This window comes from Condylura cristata, unplaced genomic scaffold, assembly GCF_000260355.1.
Source record: "Condylura cristata isolate star-nosed mole 26May11 unplaced genomic scaffold, ConCri1.0 scaffold00001, whole genome shotgun sequence".
NCBI classification, from domain to species: domain Eukaryota; kingdom Metazoa; phylum Chordata; class Mammalia; order Eulipotyphla; family Talpidae; genus Condylura; species Condylura cristata.
Window position 1 is genome coordinate 2984513 of NW_004567102.1, and position 14653 is coordinate 2999165.

At 42.3% G+C, this 14653-nt stretch overlaps 1 protein-coding gene across 7 annotated transcripts in view; it reads left to right on the top strand.

The window, feature by feature from the left end:
* Positions 1–14653, top strand: part of ZNF76 (zinc finger protein 76) — a 31961-nt gene that overhangs the window by 4834 nt on the left and 12474 nt on the right. For 5 of the 7 annotated variants that reach the window (XR_001145275.1, XM_004673413.2, XM_012722778.1 and 2 more), the window contains exon 2: positions 11528–11696. Coding sequence is in view for 6 of the 7 variants with exons in the window: in XM_004673413.2 (XP_004673470.1) it covers positions 11624–11696 (73 nt within the window). In the remaining variant the exon portion in view is untranslated. Of the gene's footprint in view, positions 1–11477; positions 11697–14653 lie in introns of all 7 variants that reach the window. The other 2 variants (XM_012722786.1, XM_012722787.1) reach the window with 1 other exon arrangement.

Genomic DNA, 14653 nt, shown 5'->3' on the forward strand with positions numbered 1-14653 from the left:
ACCTGTTAGGAAGTGGGTGAAGGAGGTACATAAAATAAATATAAATCAACAGGTAAAATATAGAGAAAATTTAGCAGAGAAAAAAGAATATTGGGAGCTGGAGTATCAAATTAGTTTTTTTAATTGAAATAACATTGCATTATAACATTATATAATTAGAGTGACCAAGGAATGCCTCACTGAAAAGGTAACATTTGAGTGAAAACCTGAAAGAAGTTAAGGAGTGAAGGAAATATATTTCAGTTAGAGTAAACAGCAGGTGCAAAGACCCGGGGGCAGGAGTATGTTTAGTATATTTGAGAAACATGAGGATGCCAGCAAGGTGAGAGAGGGGAAACACAGGAGATGGAGGGGCAGCAGTAGACGGGGCAGATCACATCAGGCCCTATTGGCCACTGGATTTTACTGTGAATTGAAGGATATGGGAGTCATTGGAAAGTTCTAGGCTGAGAAGTGACATGACCTGACATGTACATGTAAAGCATCTTTCCAGGTACTATGTTTGAGAATAAACTGGAGGGGGCAGAAGGAGGAAAACTGCTTAGAAGGTTACTGCTTTAGTGCAGGCAAGAGAAATTGGTGTCTTGGACCTAAAGTAAAGAAGTGTAGAATAAGAAGTAGTTATATTCTTTTTTTTTTTTTTTAAGATTTATTTATTCATACAGAACTGGGGTACAGGCCAGAGATGCAGAGGGTGAGAGGATTCAGCAGAGACAGAGTGGGGTGCAGAACAGGCAGATCGACAAAGTACACTGCTGAGGGGAGCAGCGGGCAGGTCAGGAGAGGTCTGCCGTGCCATGTGGTCACTTCCAGGGCAGGCGGGAATTGAGCTCATGCGGAAGTGGCTTTAGCTTCTCCCGCTGCGCCACCAGGGAGGGCCTATATTCTTAATACTTTAAAAAAGTAGCTGACAAGATTCGCTAGTGAATTTTGGACGTGGTATGCCAAAGAAATAGAGAAGTTTAGGACGGCTCCCTCTTTTTCTGGCATGTGCAACTGAAGGATGGGTTTGTTTGGGTCTCTTTTTTTTTTCACTGAAATGGGGAAGTCTGGAGGAAGGTTAGATTGTGAAAGAGGAAGATAAGGAATCCACTTTTGAATATGCCAGGCTTGAGATTTTTTTTGGACATGGGAGTTGTTGAGTCAGTAGTTAAATATACAAGTCAGTTAGACGTGTTCAATTTCTGCTTTCCTGGGAACTGAAAGAACACTTACTGCTCAAGAGACAACAGAGGATGATGGGAAGAATGCTGGTGGCTCGAGTATGAGGCCTGGCTGTGTGTGATCCTTTGGGACTCCTCCAGCAACTCTGGCCTCTCTTCATGGCTGACTTCACGGCCCTCTTCATTGTGACAATGATGAATTAAGTGCTTAGGTAAACAAGATTAATATATGTAGATATCTGAGAGTATTTTAGAAACTGCACAGCCCACATGGGGTAGCTGTGTTTGTTCTCCTTCCTTTGCTAAAGTAATACCTGCAAAAGGCTGCCATGTGCGGGTGCCCTGCTGGACACAGGATCTGACTAGAGGAATCCTCTGTGTCCCTGCAGGGCACTGCAGTGAGGCTGCCGTGTCATTAGCTTCACTGTTAATGGTCTGGTGTGACTTGTTCTTGCTATGAATTTGAGAGAAAACAGTGAACATGGATGTCGAGACAGGACAAGGTTGTATTCCAAGTGAGTAAAAGTGGCCAGCCTGGCCAGAGCTGGGGAACAGAAGGACTGGTAGAAATCAGTTTCTTCCCTCCCTTCTGCCTTCACTGGCATTTATTCCTCGTCTAGGAACTTTATGGAGCTCATGGTTCTATGTAGAGATGGGTTTCCAGTCCAGTCTCGGGAATGGCAGTTAGATGGAATTCGCAGCAAGTGAAACTAATTGAGGATTCAAATTCCAGCTCCAGAGTTCAGTCACTTGTGTGACCTAGTAGCGGTATCCACTTAGTGTCTGTGTGCACATTCTTTGTTAGGTGCGGATTAAGCTGAAACACATGTTCTCCCAGAACTTACATTATAATCGGTATAACAGAAGCAGGAGTGTTACTCCTCCCTTAAAGTCACGTTTAAGAAAACAGAGCTCGTGGCAATGTAATTGCTTCACTCATCTGGAAGCAGAGTCCCTTGTGTCCTTTAGATGTCAGTGCTTATATTGTGAGGAGAATCTGACTAGCTAACAAGAGTGAAAGAGCCCATCTTCATTGACAGGTAACTCACAAAATTAGTTTAGAATCCTTCACGTAAGGGAATGGAGAAATTTTGTCCTGATGAGTGAAAAGAAACTAATACAAATCCAAGTGCAGCTGAAGCCATTGTCTTTAACTGGGTGCCTTAAGCTGACAAATTAAACTCCTGTGGCTCTTCCCCATGCAGCTGTCAGGAGCAAGAAATGTGAGTGTCCATGTGGGAGTGTCACAAGTTCTATTCAGTCATCTGTTTTGTTGGTAGAGTATGGGACCCACTGAGACCCGTCACTTGGACTTCAGAATCAGAAAGATTGCAATGTTAGCTTTGACATTTAAAATCTCATTACAGGTCACCAACTGGAAGCCAGAGTGCTGCTTTTAGTGCTGCCAGGTTAACATTTGGCCAGAGCTTCCCTTCCGTAAATGATTGAACCCTGAGAAGCCTGGATATAATTTGTCAGCTTCATTCTGTTTTCAGTGCGTAACTCTTTATTTGTTGGAAGTCCCTGCTGCTGTGGGACAGATGATAAGAGTATGTATGAACGCCATGCAGTGAAGAGAAGAATCGAGAAACTAGGGAACTTCTTGAGATTGTAGAACTGACCTGAAGCTTTAGATGTGAAGGGTTGTGCCAGGGGTATCTGAACCCAAAGTTCTGCCTGTCAGAGATCATCCTCTCAACCGGGAATGTGCTGTCCCAAGGCCACAGAAACAGTGAAGGGAAAGGCAGCCCCTGCTTTATCACCACTGCAGCTGGATCCACTGTCATGGTCAGACAGGGACAGTTTGGAGCCAGCGTGTCCTCAGGTCCTGTATAGATGTGCTGTTGTCTGATGCTAAGGTTATACAACTTTACATAGGATACTCCAGGGTGGAATCCATGAACGATGGAACTAAGTTTTCAGCTGTGATTTTGCCACAGACTCGTAGGAAATCTTGGAATCTCACCTATCAGCATTGGACTAGCCATGCCTCCTGAACAAAGGGTCATATTTCTAGAGCCTAACAAAAGAAATATGAAGAATGCTTTTAGGCATTCTCTTTTTATTCGTTTATTTTTATTTATTTTACCTACTAAATACTTAATACTATTTTTAAGTATAAAGTATACAGGGAGAAAAGACATCCTTCTGTCACCACGCCCTGGTCACTTGGTTATTCTTCCACAGACAACCATGGTTAGTAATTTCTTAACTGTCTTGCCACGGTGGCACGTTGTATGTACACAAAAGGCCCTGATTTATACCTTGCCACTTTTCTGTAGTGTGTCGTGGAGATCTTTCCAGGTCATTTTGTAAGGGACATTTTTGTTTATTTCTACATAATATGGAACTTCTACCTTGATAGGAACTTAACGCTGTTTCTAGTTTTTTGTTGTTGTTGTTGCTACTCCATCAGTTGCCATAAACAACTTTGGACATTTGCAATTATTCATACGTGTGTGTCTAGCTGTATACTAGACATGAAATCACTGTGTCAGACTTTAAGTACGTTTGTGATTCTGATTCATACTGCCAAATTGTCCTTCATAGGCCTTGTCCATACAGCAATGAAAAGCTGTGTTTATTTTCCAACAGCTTCCCGAGGTCTGTTTTGAGTTAAGAATATATAGATTAACTAAAGATCAATGCAGGAGACTGAATCACGGGGTCCCACCCAGACACTATTCCACAAGACAGCCTGGTTTCAAGAACACTGCATTTAAAATTATATACAGAAGTAAGTAGGCCAGTTGTGGTTAGAAAAAAGGAAGGAAACTAAGTTTCCTACATCAGTACCTAAACTGGCAGGAACTAACAGAGGAAAAGCAGGCTTTCTCTGTAGGGCTTAGGAGGAATGAGGTGCAGAGAGGATAGGAAGACTGGGGAGAATGAAGAAAAATCCAGAGGGAAGGACTGTCAGCCAAACAAAGGGAGATAACACCCACTGTGGAACTGCCCCTCAGAAATATCATTATCTCTTCATTTCAGCAACTTCCTTTTTTCTTACAACTTTTTACTGAAGTTCTTCTGTGTTATAGCACCATTTCTCAGGGGTATATCATTATAAACCAACATCTGTATATACTACATCAGCAACTTTTTAAAAATTATACCTCTGTTAGCACAACTGTTCCATTTCTTTTTGGTCTCTTAACCCTCATCTCATTCGGAGTTAGAGTTCCTTGTAAACTGGAACTGGATGAATGTCCAGCTGCATACCTTTTTCTACTTTGTGTTAATTTGTTAAACCTCCATTAATCTGGATGATCTTCACAGTTCCTGTCTAAAATGTTTAAGCAAGCACCCTTGTGCAAGTAGCTCATGTTTCTGTGCATTCTTCTTGTGGGATAAATTGTGAAGATGCAGTTATTAGACCTCATACCCTGCTCCTTTCCCAGTGTGGTTAAGCATCTACAGATTGTTCTCTGGAGAGAGCCTAGAGCAACTACCATTGCTATGGGTAGTGCTCACTTGTGACTGCTTCTTGAGCTTGCCAACATCAATAGTTGTATTCTTTCTTTTTTTTAATTACTATATTATTTCTTAGAGTATCTTTGAATTTACAGAAAAAATGAGCAGGGAGTATAAAGCATTTCCCTGCCTTTATCTCCCAGTTCTCCCTAGTAACATCTTGCATTGGTATGGTATATTTACCACAGTCAAGAACCGACTTGATGCACTGTTACTAACTAAAACACATAGTTTTCATTAAGATTCCCTCTTTCTGTGGCACCAGGGGTATTGGGTTTGACAAATGCATCATGTCAGGTATCCACCGTTACCTATTGGTTCATTGCTCTGAAAATGCCCTGTGCACTACCTATTCATTTTCCTTCCTTCCCCTCTCTCCTTTGGTAACCACAGATTTTTTTTTTTAAAAGATTTTATTTTATTTGTACATACAGAACTGGGATACAGGGCCAGAGGCTCAGGGGCTGTGAGAGGCTTCACCAGAGACAGAGTGGGGAGCAGAACAGGCAGATCTATGAAGTACACTGCTGAGGGGAGCAGCGGGCGGGTCAGGAGAGGTCTGCCGCGCCATGTGGCCTCCAGGGCAGGCAGGGATCGAACTCATGCAGAAGTGTCTTTAGTTTCTCAGTGCAGTGCTTTAACCCGCTGTGCCACTAGGGAGGGCAACCACTGATATTTTTATAGCTTTGCTTTTTCCAGAATTTCATACTGTATGTAGATTTTTCAGATTGACTGCTTTCTTTCAGCAAAATTTAAGTATTTACAAAGTGTCTTCATAGCTTTGTGACCTAATAGCTCATTTCTTTTTATCACTGAATAATATTTTATTACATGGATTTTTTTAAAGGGCCTCTTGGTTGCTGCTAGTTTGGGGCAGTTATAAATAAAGCTGCAATAAATATTCATGTATAGGTTTTTCTGTGGATATAAGTTTTCAGCTTACTTGGGTAAATACCTAGAAATAGGACTGCTGGATTATGTGGTGAGAATATATTAAGCTTCATAAGAAATTTTCTAAGTTGCCTTCCGGAGTACCACTTTGTTGTTCCGTTTCGTACTCCCACCAGTGATGGGTGAGAGTTCCTGCTGCTCCACATTCTTGTCAGCATTTGGTATTGTCAGTGTTTTGGAATTTGGCCATTCTAATAGGGGTATAGAGTGGTATCTCATAATATTGCCTCTTGTAAGTTAATACTCTTCTTTGATTCTTGGTAGTTTAATATAGTATCATGATTCTTTTTTAATTACTAGTGAGTAATTATTTGTGTATTTTTTTCAATTTTCACTATTAATATTTTTTGCTTGTGAGGTCATGTTGTACCCTTATTTCACCAATGGGAATCTGTTATTCTCGAAGGTGTGTATGTATCTGCAAACATCCCCCCAACTCCAATTGTTTTATTGCTGTAAAGTACATATAGCATTTACCATCATTTTCTTACATTTACATGTACAGTTTAATTGCATGTTTTTAATATTTTATCATTTATTTCTTTGATACTTTCCCCTAGTGTTGGTTGTTGTTTTTTAAACCAACTCTTCTTTTGACTTCATTTTCTTTTGCCTCAAAAGTTCAAACTGAGGCCCTCCCTGGTGGCGCAGCCGGTTAAAGCACAGCACTAAGAAGCTAAAAGCCACTTCAGCATGAATTCGATTCCCGCCGGCCCCGGAGGTGACCACATGGCGTGGCAGACCTCTCCTGACCCTCCCGCTGTTCCCCTCAGCAGTGTACTTCATCGATCTGCCTGTTCTGCTCCCCACTCTGTCTCCGGTGAAGCCTCTCGCTGCCCCTGAGCCTCTGGCCTGTATCCCAGTTCTGTATGCACAAATAAATAAATCTTTTTTAAAAATTTTAAAAAAGTTCAAACTGAGTATTTCTAACTCAGATTTGGACACTGTTCCATTTTGAAGAAATACATACAACTTTTTGGACTCAGGATAATATTTTAAATAGCATGATTTAAAAAAAAAAAAATGACAATCCAGATCCTCCCAATGCTGACAGAATGTTTTATTTTCAAATAGTTCTTCTCAAACCATTGATGATTCCAGGCTTGCATTCTAGAAACAATTCAGATATAACTTCAGCATGTCTATTCTAGTTTGCTTATATGTGATTTGATAGTGACATATTCTTAGGGTAACCCTTCCAAAATGCCTTTGTTCTAGACTTTTATTTCCATGGACTAAAGGTGGGTTTGAAACTGTTTAGTGTTTATAAAGGTGTTAAATTCACTTAAATGTATGGCTGAAAATTAGATTCTTAAGTTACTTATTTTAGTTTAACTAAATTCAATTTTGGAGTAACAGCGCCTACATTGTCATTGCCCTTTTGGAAATGAAAATAATCCACCTTGCCTAATTACCTCCTTTTCTGTGACTAATTCAAATCTATAGAATTGTAGTAGCCAAATAGGAACCATACTAAAATGTGATTTGGACTTTTAACATCATTGTGCCTTTTGCAAAGAAATGTTTCGCTGATGTTTTAAATGTGTGTTGTGTTAATGCAAGTTTCTGTTATTAATTTCCTGTTTTCTCGTTAGTGTTTGAAACCCACAGAATCAAATCTGTTTCACTAGAGGTTTTTTAAAGTGTGCATTGAAGTCTTTTTCTATAAAAACAAATAGTGAATCATTTACTACAGCTCTTCCAAATCTGGTTCTGATTTGTTTGCCACTTAACTCCCTCAGCCTTCATTCCTACCAGCCTGCCTCTTTGTCCTCGGTCAATTTTTCTGTTTTTTAGTAAGGATTTTTCTGAGTGAAAATTAAGTCATTTTCTTTTTCCAGTCAAAGTTCAACATTTGTCTCTTCCCAAGGAAATGTTTTGTTTTGCTTGGTCTTCTAAATACAGTTCCCCTCCGGGTTAGCAGAGGCCGAGTATAAAAAGCCCCATTCCGAATAGCCAGGAGTCCAGGTTGGCATGGCATAGCGAACAGGTGCCTGGAGTCAAGGCAAAGCCCAGCTTGGGTGTGGGTCTGATTAGATCACAGCCGTGACAAAGAGAAACACAAATATGTGGCTGCTTTATAGTTTCCTGCCTTTTCCAACCTTAATTTTCTGCTTTGAAAAGGCAATTTAAGCGTCTTACTTATAGAAAAACACTAAAGATCCAAAGTGTCTATAGTCTTTCTAAATGTGTTATCTCGCCCCCAAATTTTTTATTTATATTTTTGCATTAAAAAATATTCAAATATTACAGAGCCACAGGGCCTATTTCCTATGTCAGCCAACAATAGGTTAAGTTCATTTGCAAAAGCAACAGAAACTGGATTTGCCTCTGAGAGTCAGGAGTGCTCCTTTTTGGTCATTACCTTCTGAGCATTACCCTCCTGAGTCTGTCCCCTGTACCCACCTTAGGTCATTGGGAAACTGGTAAACCTTGTACCTCTAAGGGAAACATACCAGATGCTCCCCCTTTCTTCTCCCTGCACCCGCTACCCTTTCCCGGAGGAGGAAATCTCTCAGATTTGTTTTATCATTCTGAAATGTCAAGTGCAGACAAAACTGCTCAGACACAGCCATCTGGAGACAGTGACAAGCCTCTGTTTGGCTCTGCTAGTGTCTGTTTTTAGTTTAGTGCTAGCACAGGAGTTTTTAGAGTAAACCATCATTTAATAAAAGCAGAGGGAGAAAAATGGCAAGCCAGACGCTTGTGCATTCCTAGGAGCCATGAAGTGTCCTCTCCGTCTCAGATGCAGGCTCCGTCAGAAAGCAGCTTCAGAAATCGGGAAAGGTCAGAGAACCAGAATGGTCTCTGTTTTAAAGGCTCATAGTATAATGCTTAAGGAGGAAATTTGAATGTTGGCATTATTTTTCCTGGACATAAGAACATATAAAGGAGAAGAGATTTATTTTCCTTGAGTTTAAGAAGTGTTATTTTGGGGGATGTGCTACCAACTATTCCCTCTCCATTGTCAAGGACTGGATTTCAAGTGCTAGCTTCAGCAGCACATGTGCTAAAGTTGGAACCGCAAAGAAGGTTAGCATGCCCCCTGCCTAAGGATGACATGCAAATTCATGAAGTGTTTCATATTTTAAGTAAATAAGTTGTAATGTAGATTCAAATGTTTTGAGTGTGTCACAGTGGATTAACAAAGGAAGACATGCACCAGATAGTGAGAGAAATGGATTCTGGGCCCACCAGCCTGGCTCTGAATCATGGGTCCAGTACTTGCTAGTGGTAGGACCTTGGACAAATGCCTCTACCGCTAAGCCTCATCTGCCTCATCTCCGTATAGGAATAAGGTACCTACCTCCGCATTGGGTTACTTTTAAGATTAAAAAAGCTAATATAAATAAAGTGCTTTGAATAGCGACTGGCACACATTAAAGGCCATGGTGGTGGGGCGGGGGGCGGGGCAGTAGTGGGAACAAATATAATTAACCTGAGTAATGGAAAGGATCTTAGGGTGATCTGGGCAGGTGGTTCATTTTACAGATTATACAGGCAGACCAAGGTGGTAAAGCTATTTCTGCAGACTTCAATTCCAGTGCTGTGATCACTGCTCTTGGCTATACTTTAAAAATACCCATTATTTCAAAAGCATTTCCCTTTAGGTTCCTCTTCCATTCCCTCTTCCTCAGAGCCAGTACTTCTATGTGCTAGCACAGTGCTAAATGCCGACACATGTCACCTTATTTAATCCGTACAGCAACATATGAAGAGGGCCCAGTGTTTCCCCCATTTTTAGAAGTGGCATCACAGGCTCAGAGTTACTTTCCCAAATCTACACAACTTTTAGGATTAGGACCTAAACTGTCTGACTGAAGTCTGTGTTCTTAACCACACCACTGATTATCTTCTCAGAAGTTTGAATAGAGCACATGGGGTGAACCCAGAAGAGCCATCGCTGGCAGGAGCCACAGGGCCCAGCCATAAGGATTTGAGGCCATTTTGTAAGCCCTTTTCCACCAACAGCCTGCTTTGTTGTCAGACATAGGTTTCTCATGTGTGTCCTTAGTTCTGACCCAGTGCTATTATACAAAAACAAGTTACCAAAATAATCTTTCTTCCTAATTAAGAGCATGATAGTTGAGGGTCCTGGAGTAAACCAGAAGAGACAAGAACTGGAACTTTCATGAAACAGAGACCATGTGGGGGTTACCAGGGCTCTGGGCAAGGTCGATGTCACCATCAGGATCTCAGTAGAGAAATGGGTCAGATGTCAGAATTTCCCCCGATACCAGTGGCTCTTCATCTTTAGTCCCTGTAAGGCTCCGATGACAGTCTCAACACAAGACTGTTCAGGAGTGTGTACACACCATAAAAGGATTTTCAGGTAGCTTCAGGGTTCATAAATCCCAGCTAAAAGCCTGTGCACTCTGTGGCACAGCAGAGCACTTAAGAGCATACACTCTGGAGCCAGATGACCCAAGTTCAAATCCTCCTCTTCCACATGCTATACAGCCTTGAGCAGGTGAATGTCTTAGACTTCAGCTCCCTCAATTGTAAGATGAGGGCAGTTTTTTTAACTATCAGATTGTTGTGAGAATTAAGTGACTGAACTATGTGAAATTCCTCATACATGTTGAACACCACAGCGATGTTCATTCTTAACGGTAATAGTATTGCTATCCCCAGAGCTTAACACAGTTGGTAAATGTTTATGGGTAGAGGAGTGCATGAGTGATTAATTCTAAGGGAGCTGTCACAAAGTAGAACATGTCACAAAGCAGCTTTAGTCAGATTAAGGCATTAATTCACTCTACCTTTGGGGTCGACAAAGTCCCAGCTGGCAGCGTCTGGTTTAAGCAACAGGACTTGTGTGTGATGTACAAATATCCTTCTCTCAGGTGTCCTGAGTTTTGGCCACACTGATTGAGACCAGCTACCAGGTAGTAAGAATCAAGTAGGCTGTCTACACTTAATTCAGGAGAATTTTGTGGATGGAGGCAAAGAGAATCTTTACCAATGAGCCAAGAGCAGAGGCTTCGCCAGTGTAGGCGTGGGCTGCGTGGGCCCCACAGTCCATGCAGAGATCCTGCCAGCAGGATGGTCCACGTAACTCCTCACACTAAAGAGCCTGGTGAGTGATTCCACAGGATTTGGGGAGAGCCCCTAGTGAACTAGACTAGAGAAACCAGATCCGCGCCCAAATGGGAGCTAGGTAGTGACAGGTACTGAAGTAGGTAACTCCATGGAGGAGCAAGTGCGAGGAAGAGGTGGTGCCCAGGGCTGCAGACCTTATACCGGGACTCAGCCTTGCCTGCTAGGTGGATGCTAAGGGCAGTAGGCGGCCTCGAAGTTTTAATCAAGGAAGTGGTAGATTTAGGTTTATATATATTTTAAGTCACCCTACAAAATGTTGGAAAATGAGCAAGAAAAGGCAGGCATTAGGAGGCACATAACTGTGATCTAGAGATGAATTCATACCTGAAGTTGGCACCTACACTTCTGAGGGAAAAGAAGGAATCAAGCATAACCCTAGCAATTCTAGGTGGCTGGAAGTGTCATCCCTAGGACAGGGGATACTGGAAGTGGGACAGTTCTGGGAGGCACGTTGTGAGTTCCACCTATGATGCCTGTGGGAAGTTCACTGTTCACAAGGCAGGCAGGCGTTGGAATGGACAGAGCGTCAGTAGCCAGTGTGTCATCTGCTGTCCACTCTCGACAGGCCTCCTTTCCAAGGGGAGCACATTTATTTTAAAATGATATTGTTATCTTATCTTACAACCAAATTGGCTGACATGCTCCTCTCATATGCTTAACTTTTAGAACTCTAGGTCTGTGTATTTTGAATCCTCTTCATAAAAACCACAGTAGTTCTTTACTTTAAAGAATTCATCTCTTTTTCTTCTCAGCTGGCCTCATTCACTCTTTCCCTGTGTGTCCTTGCAGCAGGAGGAAGCTGTGCAACTCATAATGTGTGACACTGTCCATGTTCTCAGATTTGTGACCCAGAAGCAAGCCTCTCACCTCAGCTGTGGCTCTCAGTGCTGGCCAAAAACCAACTTCATGTCTGAGTGCACGAGCAACAGTTTGCAATGGAGAGCTTGGGGCTGCAGACGGTGACCCTCAGTGATGGGACGACAGCCTATGTCCAGCAAGCTGTCAAAGGTGAGTATTTCTGTGAAATGCAGAATCCCATCCTGTCTCCATCCTCTGAAGAGGCATGTCCCCTCCCACAAGTCTCACCACCATTCTGCCCACTCCTGCTCACCACAACTTCCTCTTTATGAGAATATCTGATGCCTTGATGGACTGATGAAAAGGAAACCTTTAAAGTACCATCTAGACAAGCTAGAAAATCAGACTAACCAAGCTGTAGTACTCAAAACCTCTCAAAGGCAGAACTCCTTATATATAGTGAGTAGCTCATCAGTATTTCCTGAATGGATGAACACATGATTATGACTTACTGCTTTTCAGACACTCATAGACCAGTTTCTCAGTGCTTTCTAGAAGCAGTTTTTCCTAGTTCAAGCAAATTAAAGCACTATCTATTGAGCATCTGTATGTACAAGATATTCTTCTGGGTTCAGAGGAGGACATCCAAGCATAAAAGTCATGCCTCAGAATAAAAATACAGAAAACACAAATTTGAATTGCAGGTAAACAATAGCCAAAAAAGGGGAGTTTAAGTATGTCCCATATACTGCATGGGATTAAATACTAAAATAATAACATTAAATACTAAAGTAATATCTACTGCTTATCTCCGATTCAGATTTATCTCAAATTCTGATTCTCAAGGAATTTGGAGTCAAGGTAGGTGTGGAATCAACAATGTCACTGAAAGACAGGGCCTTTGGAGCAGGGACCCTGCCATCGCAACAGGCCTCTTTCTCGCCAGCATTCTCAGCATGCCAGCTGGGCTCATGTCTTCTTGGACAGCACAGGCCAACACTGCTCATTCCTACTCTTGTCTCAAATTCTGATTCTCAAGGAATTTGGAGTCAAGGTAGGTGTGGAATCAACAATGTCACTGAAAGACAGGGCCTTTGGAGCAGGGACCCTGCCATCGCAACAGGCCTCTTTCTCGCCAGCATTCTCAGCATGCCAGCTGGGCTCATGTCTTCTTGGACAGCACAGGCCAACACTGCTCATTCCTACTCTTGTCTTTGCCTTTTCTGGACTCTGAGCACTGTTGTCCTCGTGCCTGCACTGCCCTGTAATGTGTCCTTCTGCATTCCAGCGCATTATCAAAATGTATTTCAGTTCCCAAGTTTGCACATCAGTCGTTTCATTCCTGATGATGATAACAAGGCCCTTTATCCTCAAAAGAAGCTCTTTCCGTATGACAGGATATCGGGGGCTTCTTCTGAAGAGCTTTCTTGACAAGAATTGTCCATGATGTGTGGATCTGACTAACTGCCTTTTCTTGAGGGTGCAACTTCCCTAGGATACTTTTGAAGCTGAACCCCTCTATTTGTAGACTCCCCGTCACAGGCCTGACCCATTGCTGCAGCCTAAGTAGCATGGAAGAATTAAGGAATTACAGGTGGGGCTGTGATTATTCCATCACCTGCTTAATTTGCATAACCTCTGTATTGAGCCATAAAATAATGGTTGAATAAATGAGTGAAAAGCAAGTGGTCACTTTTGGACTGGGGAAGCTGCCCGCTTAGGTCTTTCCTCCTCCTATCAGAGTCCCTTTGCTTTCTGCACAGTGCTGCAGTGCATGTGTTCATATTCACACTCATACACAGCAGATATCCCACGGCTGAGGGTAGAACTGGCCTTCAGAACCAGTGTCAGCAGGGGCATCTCATTGGTGAGCGTGTCTGAAACTCTTGACTGGGTTTCCTCTCTGTCAGCAGAGAAACCCTAAAATTTTATGACATTAAAATGTCATTGAAAACCAACACTTTTAAGAGTGGAAAACTGCTATGAGTAAGTAGGGACTGTTCTGTGTAAGTGGGCACTGGTGCCCTCCTCCGTAATGGAATCTGAGGGCCATGTCAGCCACCCGCCTCTCCCCATTATAGTCTTTGGTTGTTAGAGGAAGTTCTAGTTTTTGGGTTTTTTTTTTTTTTTTTTTCAAATAACTAATTGATATTTTGTTCCTTTCTTGAAGCAATTTCCCCCTCTCCTAGCAGAAGAGGTGCTGATGCTTTCAGAACCCCAATTACTGGTGACATTGCATGATAGATAAAGTATTAAAATTAAAATGCAGGTATCCCACTACCTTGTACACCCTGCTACTTGACAGGTTGGAAGGGAAGAGCATGAGTTCTCCCCCATCTCATCTGCCTTCCTCTCCTACTTGTCACCTATGTCTTTGTCTTCTGCATAAAAAAAAAAACAAAAAACAAAAAACAAAACTTTACCTTAGCTGTCTTTACTTGGGTGTAGGACTATTAATTACTGACCCAGGAAAACTCAGTTTAGGAGTAGGATTGGAAATTCCCTCTGAGAGGGAGACAGCAGAGGACTGGACAGAACTACTGCCTGGTGTTTTGCCTACATCACAAGAACTCAAACGCCTAAACTTGGAAACATAAAAGAAACAAAAGACTTGTTATTAACTCTTCAATCTGCCTTTCCTTGTATCTTTCTCACTTCCTTTCCCCTTGTCCCCCTCTAAAATTGTGGACACAGGGAAGGGCCTATCTAATTCTAAGTTTAAATCTAAAACATTTTGCTCTTTTAAGTATTTTTTATAGGGATCTGATATAAAGAAAGGGTGTTATCTAAGATTCAGGAGTTTTATTATTTATCCCGTGTGTTGCTTTAGGTGAGTTGATTTTTTTTAAATTAGAAACCGAAATGTAAATATCAGAGATCGGTGAAGGAGACATTACCCAACAGTGGCAGTAAAAAGAGACTGACTTGGGCCCTCCCTAGTGGCGCAGCGGATTAAAGCACAGCACTAAGAAGCTAAAGCCACTTCCGCATGAGTTCGATTGCCGCCTGCCCTGGAGGTGACCACATGGTGTGGCAGACCTCTCCTGACCGCCCACTGCTCCCCTCAGCAGTGGACTTCATCCATCTGCCTATTCTGTTCTCCACTCTGTCTCTGGTGAAGCCTCTCACCGCCCTGAGCCTCTGGCCTGTACCCCAGTTCTGTATGC